At 40.4% G+C, this 17,854-nt stretch overlaps 1 protein-coding gene across 13 annotated transcripts in view; it reads left to right on the forward strand.

The window, feature by feature from the left end:
- LOC136437064 (CREB-binding protein-like) overlaps positions 1–17,854 on the forward strand; it is a 50,168-nt gene that overhangs the window by 1,853 nt on the left and 30,461 nt on the right. For 11 of the 13 annotated variants that reach the window (XM_066431516.1, XM_066431521.1, XM_066431525.1 and 8 more), the window contains exons 3-5: positions 5,868–6,101; positions 13,786–14,014; positions 16,789–16,911. In XM_066431516.1, coding sequence (XP_066287613.1) covers positions 5,868–6,101; positions 13,786–14,014; positions 16,789–16,911 — 586 coding nt within the window. The remainder of the gene's footprint in view (positions 1–5,867; positions 6,102–13,785; positions 14,015–16,788; positions 16,912–17,854) is intronic. The other 2 variants (XM_066431517.1, XM_066431527.1) reach the window with 2 other exon arrangements.

Below are 17,854 nucleotides of genomic sequence, written 5' to 3' on the forward strand. Positions count from 1 at the left end.
ATGCCACATTTAATATGCTAAATCGTCAGCAGTTGTTGAATAACTACAGTGTTTTCAAATGCAGCTTTCAACAATTTGAAATTGCAGGAAATATTAAAGTTTCAGTCCTAAGTAGTTTATTTCCCAGTCATTTTTTGAGGGGTTGTTGTACACAAAACATACCGGTGTGCTTTACTGGCAGACTACCATAGTTAACATTCTGGTAATACTTGTGCTTTCCATACATAGTTTAAGACAGATTTTCATGTTTAGACAGTGGATAAATATGGTATTTTTATATTGCTTTTGTATTTTCATGTTTTGCATTATGCTTCTTATAGACCACATGTGGTCATCTGTGCATCTGGGCAGGAATATGCAATAAAGACTACTAAGTATTATATATATATGTTAAGATTGAAAAACAATATGTTACTGTACTCATGGAAAGGAAGAACTTCTTATTATATGCTTCCCATTATGGTCTTCAAGTTTAGTGCAAAAAATTAGTATAACATCTCATTGATTATGGTTGCCTGAAGTGGGAAAGGAATATTTTTTCTGCCGATTCTGGTATTGTATGTATGTCAGTTGTCACTGCATAAGACATAGATGTACAGTAGTTGGTATGGTTGAAGCCGAAATGACACATTATTTTTTAAGAACCTCCACCTTTTGTGAGCTGTACGTCAGTGCTTAATATTTTACGTCAATGTTCCGAAAATGGAGTGACAGGTCACCCTGTAACATTTTTTTTGCAGTTTTTTTTCCTGTCTTATGAGCTTCATGTTGTGGCCAGGTATTGTAACTTGTAAAGGTAGTCTTGTACATATTTGTTCTTCTATTAGTTTTGTCCTGATGTAATGCCTTTGTCCTCTGACTTTTCTTGTGCTCTGAAAGTGTGTGGACCTTGACATTATTGTCATAGACATGAAACTATTGAATCATGTTATATTTTAATAGTATTGTGTTCGTTGAACTTGTTGTTTGTTAATGGCCACGTTTGTTACATGCATTGTTGGAGTTGAAAAATTCTGGTAGTTGGTAACTACCATGGAGGGATATTGACATGTAGCTGTTAGAAGACCAGAGCTGTAACCAGCTCGAAATTGTTTTTCCGTAAGTGAATTTTTAAAGGGTGGGGTGGGGTCAGTATAGCCTGGGTGCCATCCTATTTCTACCGGGGCTCCTACACTCGCCTCCCTCAGGCTAGGGTCAGTAGTGCCATATTCTATCTATGGGGGTCCGGGAAATTTTATATTTTTAAGCCTTAAGTGGTTGTCGGTGGTCCTTTGTCAACGGGCGTTTTTAAAATTTTGCCGATTTAAATTTCTGTCACCGGTCCCGTTTGCGCCCTGAACTAGAAAAATAAAAAGGAATGAGACACCCTACTTTTAGACAGAATGCCCTGAAGATGTCCATTTTTTTTCCTCCCATGTTTTCCCCAGCCATATTCTCCGGTAACTTCACTAAATGTGATAAAAATTTGCAGATTCAAGCCCTCCAAACAGCTGCTTCGTTGCTGGCAAGTGAATTATCGTGAATTCACGCTGAGGACACACTCGCGAACAGCAAGACTCACATGTCATTGGTCGATGTTCCATCACGTGACATGAACGGGCGCTGTTATTGGTGGAATATCTGACGTCTCTTCCCCATGTTTCGCGGGGAGAGAGCGCACGCCGCGTATACTTGGCTTTAAACTTTAACGATCACGGTTTACAAAAAAGGGCAGAGATTGACAACTACACAGGAGTATTTTGAAATGTTTCGGCCTCTTTGGTGACAATAGCTGATAGTAAACCGGGGAAAACGAAGACAAAAATGTCATCACAATGCGACTGGCCAGAACTGTAGTGGGGAGGGGGGTGTATTCATGACACCGACTTAACCACCAACCCACTGCAACCACTGCGCCTCTGTTGTTTAGCCGGGGTTGTCACTGATTGCCAGTGGGAATTATAAATGATCTAAATCGGCTATGAAGATCTTTACAAAATTCGAAGCTCTGTCTATAGCTTTACCCACAATTTTGGCTGTCAAGGTTTACTGATTGGTTTTGATTTTTTTCTGTCACATGCAGCAAAGTTCCGTAAATTTGGGTGCTGGCTAGAGCCCTGTAGAACACGTTTCTAATTCTAGGGTTGGAAAGGAAGTTCTCAAGTCCCTTGGAGCATTTGAATGATAGTTGATAGGAAACTTACTCTCTGGTGTTTTCCTTGTTATTAGGTGACATCAGCATGTGTTGAGCCACAATGTGTCTGCCTGCATCTCACATGCAATATGGAAGAAAATAAAAGGAAATCTCTGGTCAAGAATATAGAATTCTGCAAGTCTGCATCCATTTTGGTAAAAAGAAAATGTATGACTCCAAGTGTTATGAATTACAGTTTACTGTATATAGTCAAATTGTGGCATGCCATTATTGTTGTTTCTTTGTTAGCAATGAAAGGTTGCTGACATGATTTCCCCCTTTTTGCAGTTTGATAGTATAAATACTATTGGTTGTTACACAAGTTGTTATCAGCTAGAGTTGATACGGTGTTGGCTGGGCATGTATTTCATTACAGACTACAGTTTTTAGTGGAGTACCCATGTTTCTTATGCTCATGCAGGACTGAAAGTATTTTTTTCCATGTGCCTGTGCCTGTGCTGTTGTGAGCATATGCTTTTCCTTTTCTTCAAATTCCACGAAGAAAAATGTTCTGTAAATCATGTTCCGTTAGTATCTGGCAATCTGCTGTATGATAAGGTTGCTTCTGTAAAGAACTGAAGGCAATTTTTAGGCAGCTCCTGACATGGACCAGTGCACTGAGCAGGTTAGGGGCACATAGATAGGTGGATACTGGTTTACGAGTTTGAGATGCATTAATCTCCTTGATTGAACCAGCAAATTTTAGCGCCCAGCAAAAACAACAACAGTGGCCATCTTGCTTGGACCCCCAAGTATTGCAGATTCTCACCAAATCTCGCGAGAGTGCAATTATCAACATGCTAGCTAGAGGGACCTGCTAGGGGTTGATTTCAAGATCTGTTCTCTTCATTAGTTTTGTTGAAATTATTTTGGAGTTTTCATTGAAGGTAACTAATTGATGAAATAAAAAGTGTTCTGAGTCTGCTTGTTAGCCAGTAACAAAACGGGCATTGAAAGTTTGGCCCCGTTTATGATTAAAAAAATAAAACGGTTCGGACCGTTTCGGATATATTCTGAATTGAAATTCCGGTCGGATTGAAACGCAATTTCCACCCAAAACACACCAATTCATATGCTTTTCAGCCATGTTAGTATTTAATGTCAGTTCGAAGCACATTTTTAGAAATCTGAACTCAAACCCAGACCCTCGGAACCCTTTCGTCCCTTTTTTGTCGCGGACTACCATGGACCCCTGTCGCAGAAGAACTGGTGCGTGCACCGATAATTGTAAAGTTTGATGTGTTGTATAGAATCTTGTCCAATTATATCGTAAAATGACCCAAAACTATAGGCTAAATTTGGGGTTTGCATTGTAGTTTCGGAAGTGGGGACGCTGTCTACCGTTTGATAATCGTACTCTTTTGTTTCTTGCTATTGTTAAGCTTGCAAACAATCGATATCAGTGCCTTTGACATACCGTCAAACCTGCCTAGGCGACCACCTTTTCAACGCAACCACCTGGCCATGGCGACCGCTTTTTCTCAGTCCCGAAAATTTTCCCCATAGGCACAAGCATTAAGCTGCCTGCCCATGGCGACCACCCGTCCAACGCGACCGCCACGAATTGAGACCGCAAAGAGCACAGTCCCTGCACATGGCGGCCGCCTCATTTCCAACCGTGTGGATCATTTTGCTGTCGGATTTGTCGGAAATGATTTTAAGACCTTGATGGACAAAATATATGGAATAGCATCGATTCCTCCATGAAGTGATGTAATAAAACGTTCCCACTATAAACATTATAAATACAAATATGTTTGTGAATACTTCAATATCGATGTTGGTGTGCCCATCGTAATCTTATAGTTTACCGCAAGCTCGGTTCGTTTAAACTCAATTTTCAAAACGATAACGTAGTGCATGGCGTCAAAAAGTCAGATCTCACAGAAACTACTAGCCATTTCTTGTATTTTGAACAAAAATGTGTCTGTATCTTACTAAATTCCGCCGAAAAATGACTTCGCGGTGGGCAAAACATCGGGCAGAACATATTGTTTCTTGGTCCCGACGCCATCTTGGTTTTGGCACGGCCCAGATAGGCGTACCATTGACCTTTATAAAACATGACGCTTCTGTGTATGAACATTTAAATTACTCTCGTTATTGATTAAAATTGATGTTTTTATTTTCTTTTTATTTCCATGAATCTCACAAACCTTTATGTTTTTTATTGGACACTTTGTGTTATGCCGTGCACTGACTTACCTTTCAATGCGGTCGCACTGAGCTTGGTGGTGTGGCGCGGCGCGACGAAATCACACCGTTCCATGTTCATCTTCAGTTGTCAGATCAAAAACCTTTTGCCCCTTTTATCCAGCGGTCGGCGCCCAAAAAAGGCTGGGGTCAGCAGGTGTTTTCAAGGGATTTATCGTAGGCCTTAAAACTTTGATTGTATGTGCGTATGTGCGGGAGGGCACTGCGAGATCATTGTTGCAAACATTGTTTTGTAGTCAAAATTATGACAAAAATTTGTACAAGATGTAACGTTAACGATATACAAACATTATAACGATATTAAACGGAAAATGTAATTTTTGTAGGACCTTTTTGTCTATGAGAATTGAACCTGGTGGGGGTCATACTGTCTAAAATCACATAATTTTCCATCCATCTACGTAGTACACTGTATTTGAACACCTCGACCTGGAAACATGTTGTGAGTGGAATCCTCTTCATGGCGACCACCTGTCCATCGCGACCGTTTTTGCTCGGTCCCCCGGGTGGTCGCCTTGGGCAGGTTTGACTTTACATTGATCTCATTAAAAAACTGTTTTGCAGGACTCAAACGACGAAACTGTGAGCAAAAATATGTAAATAAAAAACAGATTTTTGCCCGAGCATTTGAGCCTCTATGCTGTGATTTGCTGCGATTTGCCGTTATTCGTGGCCGTATTTGGCGGAGAATCTATTCCCTAAATTCCTTCCCCGTGAAACTTTATGTAGCGTAGATGAATCGTATCTTACCCTGCGATTTCACATAAAATGGAGCGGCGAAGGCCGAGTGATGTCAGGCCGCCATCTTTGCTGCACATTAATATGCATGTTTACCGCTTTTTCTAAGCGCTGATTGGTTTGCGTCACAAAAGCTGTGCTCTGATTGGTTGACTGCATGATTTCACGTGATCAACATGGCAGGAATTTATTTATTTGGCAGGAGTTTCCCACGCAGTTCGGGCTTATCTGAACAAAATAGATTGCATATTTAATCCAATATGGTGACGTTAAGATCGTCGGAAAGGTCGGATTGTACTTTGATGAAAATTTTGCAAAATCAAGTTGCGATATCGTGTGTTTGTGTGTCTTGCTCAAAATCCTATTAGCCCCTAAACCCCCCCACCCCCTTCCCTCCTTTGGGACGTCAATATCGTTATTTCGGGGAGTCGTATATTTTTGGGAGTCGTATAATTTGTGTTGACAAATGGGCTATACAGATATGCGGAATCTACTGTAATATGGTCTCTAGAAAACAGGCTAACTATGTGATGTTTGGCTTGATTAATGAGAAAGTTCATGAAAATGAAGTTTGGGGTTTATGAAACTTGTGAAATCTTGGAAATGATGTTCCTTCTGTCTGGACGAGTCCTTCCCCTTACATCCTGACCACCCTGGCTCCACTATACTGGTGCGGCTGTAGCATCACTAACCTTCCTCTACCATTATTGACTTTATTTTCCTTTTTTCTTTACCTTAACAGGTCCCAAGATTGGACCAGAACTACCTGGGACAGCAGCCACCCACCAGCAATAGTCCATACAACCATCCTTTCCCATCCCCTATGTCTAGTGGGTCCCCCCTCCCCTCCTCCTCCCCATCCCTGTCCTTGTCCAACTCCTTGTCTATGTCAGCCTCTTTCAGTCAAATTCCCTCCGCTGCGCCCATGGCAGGCCCTAATGTGACGTCTTCGCTGGGCAACATGGTAAGGGCGATGGTACGTGCCCGCCTTCACTACTCCAAAAATCACAGATTCTGCCACTATTAGGGAGGAACATCAGTTCTAATTTTGTCAGCATCTTGATCAAAATGGACTGTATTTTAAGTAGATGATTAGTTGCACAATACTTGCTGGTAAAGTGGTGATTAAGAATTATTCCTATTACTACCTTCTTGGAGAAGGTTATGTTTTGGGCAGCGTTCATGTGTGTCACTGTGTCTGTCTGTCAATATGATACTGACACATTTTTGCCAATATAGGGCACTTTTAACGATGGGTACAAACATCAGGGGTTTTTCTAGAAAAGTTAAACAAGAGGGAGCACACACATGTGAGGGAGCAAATTTTATGTATCTATGGATGAATTGATTGCTGAGTGAAGGCTGTATGCTGGATATTCAGCTAAAATCTGAATTCGACAAGGGGGTGCTGGGCTGAAACAAGAGGGTGCAGCGCCCCTCTTTCCTGATTTAGATGAACCCCTGAAACATTACTGTCTCGAATATTAGTGATCAAATTTTAGCGATGATGAAATTTTAGCGGTTAACTAGTGACCATTAAATTAGCTAAAATTAAGTTTCAATTAACAAATCAAGAATTACAGTAACTCGAGAATGTCTGGATGGATGGTCTTCTTATTTGGTAGGTAGGTAGGTAGGTCTTTGTGAGACCTCGAAATGATTAGATATGGGGGCCCCCTAGCAAATTTCTATGGTACTGCAGAGGAATGTCCGGTTTCGATATCTCATGTTCTGAACATGCTATGGTCATGATTTTTGATAGCTCTTGGGAGGAAGCGGAAGAGTAAGTCATGTAGGTTTGGGTCTCCTAGCACCTTTCTTGGAACAGCAGGAGCCGATTTTGTTTTAAACTTTGAAAGAGTATAACTGTGTAAGTTAGATTATGTAACTGAAAGAGAGATTATGTAACGGTTGGTTTGAAATTGCCCACTACTACTGCCTAGAGAAGACTATCAATAGACATCAATTATGCAAATGACTTAATTTGCATTAAGACCAAATGCTCTAGTTCCATAGTGGTAAATGATGAGGATTTCATTCCTGCATCATTTGGAAGTTAAGTAAATATGAAAATTATTGGACATAAATCATGCAAATGAGGGACTCATGTAAATAATATATGAGAAGAAGCTTTGATAGCCTTCTTTGCTAAGATAAGACGTTCAACTTGTGTTATTTGGTGAGAGAAGATGATCAACTGACATAATTCATGTGCAAATGATAACCTCATTTACATAATCATTTAGAAAAATTTGTGATATGTCACTCGAAAAGGTTAACATCATTTGGGGAAGGAATGAGGTGGTGGAACTCTAGTTGTATCTTTTCTTCCCATTCCCCCCCACCACTCCCCCCACCAGTCTGGTGTGCTTTTTGAACTGGTGACCATACATGTTATATAACAGCTTGCTCTGTTGTCCATGTTTGCCACGCTTAACTTGTGGCCAATGCCTATATATGATACCATGTGCAGGGTTCTCCCCAGACTGAGCACATCACTTTCTCCTGTTGCGGGGCGTACCACACGGTGCTTGGGGGAAAACCCCACCTCCGGAGGAGGAAGCTGTAGCATTTTGACTTTTTTGAGTAAGATTGGAGGCCATATCCTGCAACTTCAGGTTTACTTCTTGTCTACTATCACAAACAAAAGGGGCAAACAATTTTGAAGTCAGGGCTATTTTCAAAACAAAATGTACACTTTGTTACATAATTATAATGTTAATTTGCCATACATTGTATTGTGTATGATTGTCGTGCAATACTTATGACAGCATCTTGCTAGCTTTAGCTATCTTCATCTTCTGCTCAGCCAGGAAAAGAAGATAGCAGCAGATACTAGGCAGAGAAAACTATATCAATCCTGCCACAAAGAAACATCTGTGATCTAACACTTATGTTGGATATAAACTGACAGAAGAAATCCTGAATTTTGTTTTTAATTGGGCATAGGGTCCCCGCTATGACCTCTAACCAGAGGCCAACGGTGCCCTCAAGTTCAACAAGTGGAACAGTATACACAACTTCGAGTCATGTATTTTCTACTTGGAAATTGAGGCAAGTCACAATGGAAAAATGTGGAGAATATTGGGCAAAACCTTCTCATTATTATTATTAATATTTATTTTTTCAACTTGAACATGTTAATTGATAAAAAAACACAAAAAATATGAAAAAAAGAAGACAACAGAAACCTGTGCATTTTCTAATAGAGAATGTAATGAATTTTCTGAAGCAATTCACTGATCAAAATCCCAACATACACTCAAAAAGTTTCCTATAAAACTTCCAGCTCCAAGTGTTTGCATTGGCCCCTTTCAGTCTGAGAAAATAGAATGTTCCATTCCTGCTGCAGCATATGAGTGATTTGACATTTCAAGCTGCACATTTGAAGAAAATAATACAAATATTGTATTTGACTTAAAAAAACACATCTGAATAAAAGAAAATATCATCCTTTTAACTTGCAAATATATATTAAAGCTTTCTATTATGCAGTTTTCTAAAAGATCAATACTTGTTTTTTATGCTCAGTTTTTTTGTTGCTTCTCAGAATAGCCTCTCCTGTTTTTCCCATTTAAAGGCATTCAGAGCATTTTATGAGGCTTGAAACTTGAATAAAAACTCCAATTTCTAGCCACTCCTACACATAGTGCGTTTCAATAACACTATACCATTACATATCGACATTAAAGGAGCAAATATACATTGTCGTTGTGTGGTGAGAACTGATAGAAAATTCAAGCCTTAATACTGACTGTCCATCACAATTAGCGGTTCGAGGAATGAGAGAGTGACTGCATGTCCGTCAAATATTTGCATCTCTATGTTTTAATTTTGCATTTCTATGTTTTGATGGAGGTGGGCGGGGCTATGGTATCGGTCTATTTACAGTAGGCGCGTGAAACTAAAAGATCACCATGTAGCTTTTTTTTGTGCCGCTTTTGAGCACTTTTGATAAGAAATCCACTCGCAAATAGAGCTGTGTACCGGTACCGATACAGTACCGGGTACAATCAATTAGGTACAGGTCCAAAATACCTGACCCTGCAGTATCGGTTCTGGACCTGACTCAGAAGATGGCCACTTTGACAGATAAAATTACTATGAAATTACCGTGGCAGTGCTCTAAAGCCACTCTAAAGCACATTTGCATCTGTGTTTTTATAAAAATAATACCTAGCACAATCAAATATTATGTTTTTACCTGTTCCAACATGCTTACCATTCTATTGAACCATCTGAAATTGTATTCACTTTATCAAAAGTTTTGGTATAAAACCTAGTTCTGTCAGATCTTTCCTTAGTCACTGACGAAAGATAGCGGATACTGTCTGAAACGTCTGACTTTCAAAATTTTATCCAGTTGCTTGAGTAACTATTTTTGGCGTATCTTATTACCTTGATGTCTAACCTTCATCAACCTATAAGGGGATTCTTATGGAAGGAAATGGTACATTGTTTTTTCGAGTATCCGATCCATTCACAAGCTTTTACAGACAATGCCGACGGGAAAAGTGATGCCACTCGGCCCAAAAATCTGGGTACTTTTATGGATTTTAGCCAAATGATCCAGGCAAATAGCGAAGAAATTTTGGAAATCAGTACAGTGGCGCTGCGCTATTATTCCATCCGATCGTCTGGGGAGGACACTGATATGGTATCTGAAACATGTATCACGTATATGCATTGGCCACAAATGCATGCTGATATGATTGCATGTAAAGCTATTTCAGCCTTTTTCAATCTTCCATTGGTTTCGTCTTCCCTAGCAAGTTCTTTCCTTTGGGCAGAGAGTAAGAGTGTGAGAGAGTAAGAGGTGTAGGTTCAGGCCCTCGAGCAGCTTTTTGTTAACTGCAGGGGCCAATTCTGTTTCAGACTTTTTTTGTGAAAGAGAATAACTCAAATAGGGGTTGACAGATTGTCATAATTTTTGGTATTTAGACAGCTCAAGGGATGATTGGCGTGATTAGATGCTAATTATGCAAATCAGTAACTCATTTGCATTATCAAAGGAAATATTAGAATAGCCCTCTTTGCAAAGATAGGACTTTCATACTTTGGAAAACTTGTGTTATTTAGTTTTTTTGGTAGAGAAGAGGATCAACTGATATGGTTTATGAAAATGAAGAGATTATTTGAAAACATTAACACTTCACTCAAAAATGTTAACATTTGTTAAAGGTATGAGGTGGTGAAACTCAAGTTTGACATAATACAAGGTGTATATTTTGCAAAGTCTGCTAGGTGAAAGTAAAGGTTGTATTAGGAAATAAGTCTACCCGGGCTCTGCCAAAATGAGTTCCAAAACTGGCCATGGAAGATGCATCATAAGGCCACAGCAATTTAACTTCTTTGGTCTCGGATTTGAAAAAAAGACATGGAGGGAAAGGACAAAAAGAATACTTAGAATTCGCTGCAAGACAACCGACTCATCCAGTACTGCCATTGTACGGTGGATGTACTGGTTTATGGAGAAATGTATTTAACAGTTTTTGAGTAAGTACAGTTCTTATGTGATTCATGAAAAGCATAAGCATTGAAGATACACTGGCAGACAAAAATTTGATAACATCAGTATACTTCTATAATCATAATTTTGCAATTTTGATAATCAAAAGAAGTATTTACAAATCACTGAAGGTGGATTTGAAGTGTAATGGACCCACTTTTGCTTTGATATGAGTTGGAGTGACCATTTTACTGTACTCAGCCTTGCAGAAGTCTCTTGATGTAGGCTTAGCATCATCAGGGATGGGCGAACTTGCACTGGTGCAGATGAAAAAAAATTACTTGCACCAAAACTGCAGAAAAAATTACTTGCACAACCTAATGTAGTGAACTATATTTCCTCTCTCCCATTTATGTTACATGCGCAATTGCATGTTGGCAAAAACTAGAAGAAAAACAATTTGAAACATTTACATGCAAAATCATACACAGTCCGTACTAAACACAAATGCTCTCTAACAGTATACAACATATACAACTTTTATAACAAAAGGCTTATAGTTATAGTTAACAGCAACAAGTTGACTTTGGATGTAAAAGAATGAGAAAGAATTGATAGATTAATAGTCAATTTATGTGTTTCTACTGAAAATTTATGTGAGTAGGCGTGTGTGTGGTGAACTACGTTGTGTTTCCATAGGTGGTACAGTTGGTAATGCTACTTGCATATCAGGTCAAAAATTACATGCATGATTCCAATTTTATATGCACGTGAATCCAGGGAGCAATTCGAGCCCTGAATCATGAGCATGATTTATGTTCAGGACTGGAACTACTCGGTGCATGTATACTTTTGTGCACTCAAAATTGGAGCCGTGCACCTAATTTTTTACTGTGGGTGCACAAGTGCACCTAGATATTTTTGTAGGCTTTAAGTTATCATAGAGGTACTATTTTAAGTTGGTTAAATTGGTGTGGCCTTCAAGCTGCCTAAGATATAGCTGCAGTTCTGTTCCAGTAACATTTTGTTTGACTCAGCTGCTGTTGTCTCTAGTTATGTTTGTCCAAATGTTGTAACAGAGGATACAACTTACCAGATAGTGTTTGTTGGCTCCTGCCCTGGAAGCTGTTGAATAACTGTGTAGCCTTGATTGGGCCAAAGTGTTAATGTTTGTTACATCTTCCTTATAAGTTATAGTCTAACAACTCAGATTCAGATTTCCTTGTGTATTAAAATCATTTACTAAATGACTGTACATACATATAGAAGTCCCCCATACTCGGGCTCGAATGTCATTTTTGGCAATAGGTGCTACTCATCGGGCACCTAACCTAAAGATTTATGTGTGCAAAAAAACTTTGGATACTCAACATAAGATAAAGTACAGTCAAACCTGCCTAGGCGACCACCTTTTCAACGCGACCACCTGGCCATGGCGACCGCTTTTTCTCGGTCCCGAAAATTTTCCCCATAGGCACAAGCATTAAGCTGCCTGCCCAAGGCGACCACCTGTCCAACGCGACTGCGACCGCCACGAATTGGGACCGCACAGAGCACAATCCCTGCCCATGGCGGCCGCCTAATTTTCAAGCGTGTGGTGACATCAGATCATTTTGTTGTCGGATTTCACGGAAATGTTTTCAAGACTTTGAAGGACAAAAATAAGGACAAAAATGTATGGAATAGCAATGTTTCCTCCATGAAGTGTTTTGATAAAACGTTCCCCCTTCATAAACAAATTGTAAAGACAAATGTTTGTGATGTTGTTGTGCCTATCGTTATCTTATAGTTTACCGAAAAACTCAGTTCGGTTTAAACTCAATTTTCAAAACCAATGCGTAGTACATGGCGTCAAAAAGTCAGATTTCACAGAAATTATGATCTATTTCTTGTATTTTCAACAAAAATGTGTCTCTGTCTTACTAAATTCCGCCGAAAAATGACTTCGCGGCGGGCAAAACATCGGGCGAGAAATGTTGTTCCTTGGTCCCGACGCCATCTTGGATTTGGCGCGGCCCGGATTTGGCGTACCGCTGACCTTTCTAAAACACGATGCTTTTGTGTATGAACATTTACGAATACTCTAGCTATTGATGAAAATTAATATTCTTATTTTCTTTTTATTTCCATGAATCTCACAAACCTTTATTGAGCGCTGTGCGTTCTGCTGCACTGACTCATACCTTTTGATGCTGTCGCACAGAGCTTGGTGGCGCCGCGCGACGAAATCACACCGTTCCGTTTCATCTTTAGTTGTCAGATCGAAAACTTTTTGCCCCTTTTATCCAGCGGTCGGCGTCCCAAAAAAGGCTGGGGCCAGCAGGTTTTTTCTAGGGATTTGTCTTACGCCTTAAAACTACGATGATGAGTGTGTGTGTGTGTGTACTATTTAATGTAACGTGTGAATGCGGGAAGGCGCTGCGAGATCATCGAGGCAACCATTGTTTTGTACACAAAATTATGAAGAAAATTTGTACACGATGTAGCGGTATACAATTATTACAACAATAACGGAAAATGTAATTTTTGTAGGATCTTTCTGTCAATGAAAATTGAACCTGGTGGGGGTCATGCTGTCTAAATTCACATAATTTTCCATCCATTTACGTACTGTATTTGAAAACCTCGCCCTGGAAACATGTGAGTGGAATCCTCTTCATGGCGACCACCTGTCCATCGCGACCGTTTTTGCTCGGTCCGCCGGGTGGTCGCCTTGGGCAGGTTTGACTGTAGTTATTTTTAGTTAAAACCTAATTAAAAACATTACTGTCTCTCTTCAGAGCTGGAATCTGAAATTGTATTGCGAACTTGAATTTAAAAAGGGATAGAATATTGTTATTATTTTTTTATGAGGCTTGAAAAATATGAGGAATATGCTGTATGCTAAGTGTACAATAATACATTTACGTATGTAACCCTACAGGAATACTGCACATGTGCACCCACAGTCAAAAATTAGGTGAACAGGTCCAATTTCGGGTATATGTAGCCAGTTTTTCCAGCCCTGAATATGAAGGAGAGTTGTTCTCATTTCCCTGTGTAAACACTTGTCATATAAGACTGCTTGATATTTAGTAAGCTTGTTTGAAAACTGTGTGTTGTTTTACCTGTTTGGAAGAGTTGCTTCTAAAGGACAAAAACGACTTGAGTACATATGCTGATGATACTGTCAGACGGACCAGTTAAACATTTGTATTTTCCCAAAACTCAGGCCCCTGCACAAGTGGCAGCGCAAGGTGTGACAGCGCCAACAGCAGACCCAGAAAAACGCAAGCTCATTCAGCAACAACTGGTCCTCCTTTTGCACGCGCACAAGTGCCAGCGCCGAGAGCAGTCCGCCGTGAATGGCGAAGTGCGGACTTGCCAACTCCCCCACTGTCGGACCATGAAGAATGTCCTGACTCACATGACTCACTGCCAGGCGGGGAAGAACTGCCAAGGTACGGTGGATTCATTTATTTTGGTATGAGGAGAAAGGAGATTTTCTCTGTTTAAAGTTTGCAGTTGAAGTAATTCTGTAGTACTGCGGAATGGTGGAAGACAGCCTTCAGCTTTGGCGACTGCAAACACTCCATTCTCTCCTTAACACAAAATTAAATCCCTGTCAACTTAAATAGATTAATTCGGTGGTTATGGCAAATGACCAGGCGTTATGACACCATTACAGCGAGGGATAGGCAGGTCATTAACGTAATTATCATATAGCCTATCCAAACTGACCAATATAAGAGTAACTAGAGTTCCAGGACCCCATACCTTCGCCGACTGATGTTAGCCTTTTCAAGTGGCATATCAAGTGGCATATCATAGATGTTTCCCATTCATGATGCAAATAAGGACCAAATTTGCATAAATTATGTCAGATGATTATTTTCTTTACCCATATAAGTTGTTCAAAGTGAGATTCTTATCTTAGCAAAGAAAGCTATAGGGCGTATACAGTCATGTGACCCTCCCCCTAGCAACGAGCACTGTCGGCCATTTTGGTGTTCACTTGATAGTGGAGCCCTATGGAACTCAAGTCAACCAATGTGTGTTATAGATACCTACAATGGTAGTTTTAGGCTTGATATTGATAATTTTTCAACATTTGGAGTTGCCAGTATAACTGAATGTTCACAAGTACTGCGCAGTCTAAGCATTGCTTGATCTTGGTAGACTTTTCATGGTCAGTGTACGCACAGTGAGCATGTTGTTCTGGCTCCAATTGGGACATGATAAAGCTGTTGATGATTTCAAAAACTAGCAGCATTCCAACTCTTGAACAGGAAAATGGAATGACTTTATTCCATGCGAATGTTCTTATGACACAAATGTTTACCTATACACAATAACTGGAGCACTACGGGTGAAGTATAGGGCGTATTCACGTGACGTCATCACCCCTGCCCTCCGTGGGCGGCCATGTTGGTGGTCACCCTGCAGCGAAGTTTCTCGGTGTCCGACGCTCTCTAAATTTCCAAGGAATGCGAAGTCGTCTGATCGCTGTTTTATTATATGCAAAGAGTCTCCAGTCTCACATCCTTTTTGCTACAAAAATCCAATTTCACCTACTCGAAATGACCCATTATCGACGAGCGAGGAAATGTTTTCCCCAGCAGCCTACAAACATGGCCGCTAAACTGTTTACAGAGTACGCATAAAATCAGTTCACAGCATACAAGTGTTCCAAGGCCTGCAGCCACGTAGTGCAGTGTCTTGAGTGTCGTGAGAATTTTTGTTGACAGGGAGTACGTTATGATCGGGAAAGTTCGTCGTTGAAAGACCCCCAGTTTATGAATGAACGTATCTCAAGCAACGACTACACGGTGCCGCGACTGTGTTACACAGCGGGCCTGTAACTTGCTTTTCGACCAGATACAAAAGGTTTCCATACACACACGTTGATTCTCAAACTTCAACTATTTAGATCCGCTGTTCGTATGTCAGAAATCCACTTTTGTTTCAGTCGTTAGTCCCTTCGCGATCGTATGTTCCCGCACCTACACGTCCTACACGAGAAACACAAAACCAATCTTACTGTTACCCGACCGGTGTGTGCTTTATCAGTCCCAATCCAACATCTGACCACGAGGCAAAACACCATGATTATAAGACAAAACGTTTTGAAGGGAAATTGTGAATGGCGTAGAAAACATCTGCCATTTACACAGAGAGTTCCATAGGGCTCCACTATCAAGTGAACACCAAAATGGCCGCCATAGGGCGTATTCAGTCACATGACCCTCCCCCTAGCAACGAGCACTGTCGGCCATTTTGGTGTTCACTTGATAGTGGAGGCCTATGGAACTCTCTGTATAAATGGCAGATGTTTTCTATGCCAGTCACAATTCCCCTTCAAAAAGTTTTGTCTCATAATCATGGTGTTTTGCCTCGTGGTCAGATGTTGGATTGGGACTGATAAAGCACACACCGGTCGGGTAACAGTAAGATTGGTTTTTCGTTTCTCGTGTAGGTGCGGGAACATACGAAGGGACTAACGACTGAAACAAAAGTGGATTTCTGAGATACGAACAGCGGATCTAAATAGTTGAAGTTTGAGAATCAACGTTAGTGTATAGAAACCTTTTGTATCTGGTCGAAAAGCAAATTACAGGCCCGTTGTGTAACACAGTCGTGGCACCGTGTAGTCGTTGCTTGAGATACGTTCATTCATAAACTGGGGGTCTTTCAACGCGGAACTTTCCCGATCATAACGTACTCCCTGTCAACAAAAATTCTCACGACACTCAAGACACTGCACTACGTGGTTGCAGGCCTTGGAACACTTGTACGCTGTGAACTGATTTCATGCGTACTCTGTAAACAGTTTAGCGGCCATGTTTGTAGGCTGCTGGGGAAAACCTTTCCTCGCTCGTCGATAATGGGTCATTTCCAGTAGGTGAAATTGGATTTTTGTAGCAAAAAGGATGTGAGACTGGAGACTCTTTGCATATAATAAAACAGCAATCAGACGACTTCGCATTCCTTGGAAATTTAGAGACCGTCGGACACCGAGAAACTTTGCTGCAGGGTGAACACCAAAAGGGCCGCCCACGGAGGGCAGGGGTGATGACGTCACATGAATACGCCCTATTGTAGCATTTCCTCATAGAACTGCATGATTTATGTCTTCCGAAAGCTGCAAGAATGAAATTCCCCCTATATGATAGTATTTTCACTTGTACCCGTGACATGTGTAAAATGTTGTGTTGTCATGTACTTTCTTCTGTAGTGGCACATTGTGCATCGTCCAGACAAATCATCTCTCATTGGAAGAACTGTACAAGAAGCGACTGCCCAGTATGTCTACCACTCAAAAATGTGTCCAGCAGAAAGGAAGTTCAGGCCAGCATGGGTACGTGTGTTTTGTAGATGTACAAAGCTCTGAATTTTGGAGAATGGGAATTGCAATAGTCATTACAAAAATGCATGGCAATTTTGTTGTCATCAACATGTCTTTTGCATTTTTAAAGACTTTTATGCATAGTCATAAACATGAATCTTTGTGTAGGTTGTGTGTAAGTGATAAGGAATATTGTGTACTTATTATAGACTGTTAGTCATGATAAGTGCTATGTATTAACATAAAGATAAAATTTGCATGTAGGTACAGTCAAACCTGCCCAAGGCGACCACCTGTATGACATTTTACAGTAATAACATAACATTTATATACCACCGCCATCAAATCGTATCTCCTATCAACAAACGTTTCTAGGGAGATATATGATATTATTTGAGAAATGTTCCCTTACTTCAAAATCAACTCTTCCGGAAGAGCCAGCGCAGCGCCATGCTGCCTGCTGTAACTAGTGACGGAAAGTTCTGATTGTTCGGAACAAAATCCACCCCAGAGGATTTGATCAAACTGTTCTACTCTGAAGAACAATAAACGAATTGTGTTTTACCCTGTTGGCTGATCGACATATCTAACTAAGAGAGGAACATTGTGAATACTCCTCTGTCGTAACATGTGTGGGTGCGTGTTTGCTGTGGGGAGGGTTGCAGACTGTCCCTTTTCTCTTATATTTGGGATGTTTCCGCTTGATTTCTAGGTTTGATTGATATGTAAACCAAAAGACTAAGTCCTGATTAGGTTTTTTTCTGAGTGTTGAGCTTGGGCGTAACATAATATTGGAATACAATGTAAATATTAAGTTGAAATTTCTGAATGGGAGCTTTGACCCATTTTTATTTTTTGTTGTTGCAAAAATAGGTGTGGCGATTCCGAGAAGCAACAAATTAGATTGGTGTGGCCCTATGAATGAGAAAAAACTCTATGGTGAAAAGTAAGGTAA

Source organism: Branchiostoma lanceolatum, chromosome 6 (assembly GCF_035083965.1).
Source record: "Branchiostoma lanceolatum isolate klBraLanc5 chromosome 6, klBraLanc5.hap2, whole genome shotgun sequence".
In the NCBI taxonomy this organism is placed as follows: domain Eukaryota; kingdom Metazoa; phylum Chordata; class Leptocardii; order Amphioxiformes; family Branchiostomatidae; genus Branchiostoma; species Branchiostoma lanceolatum.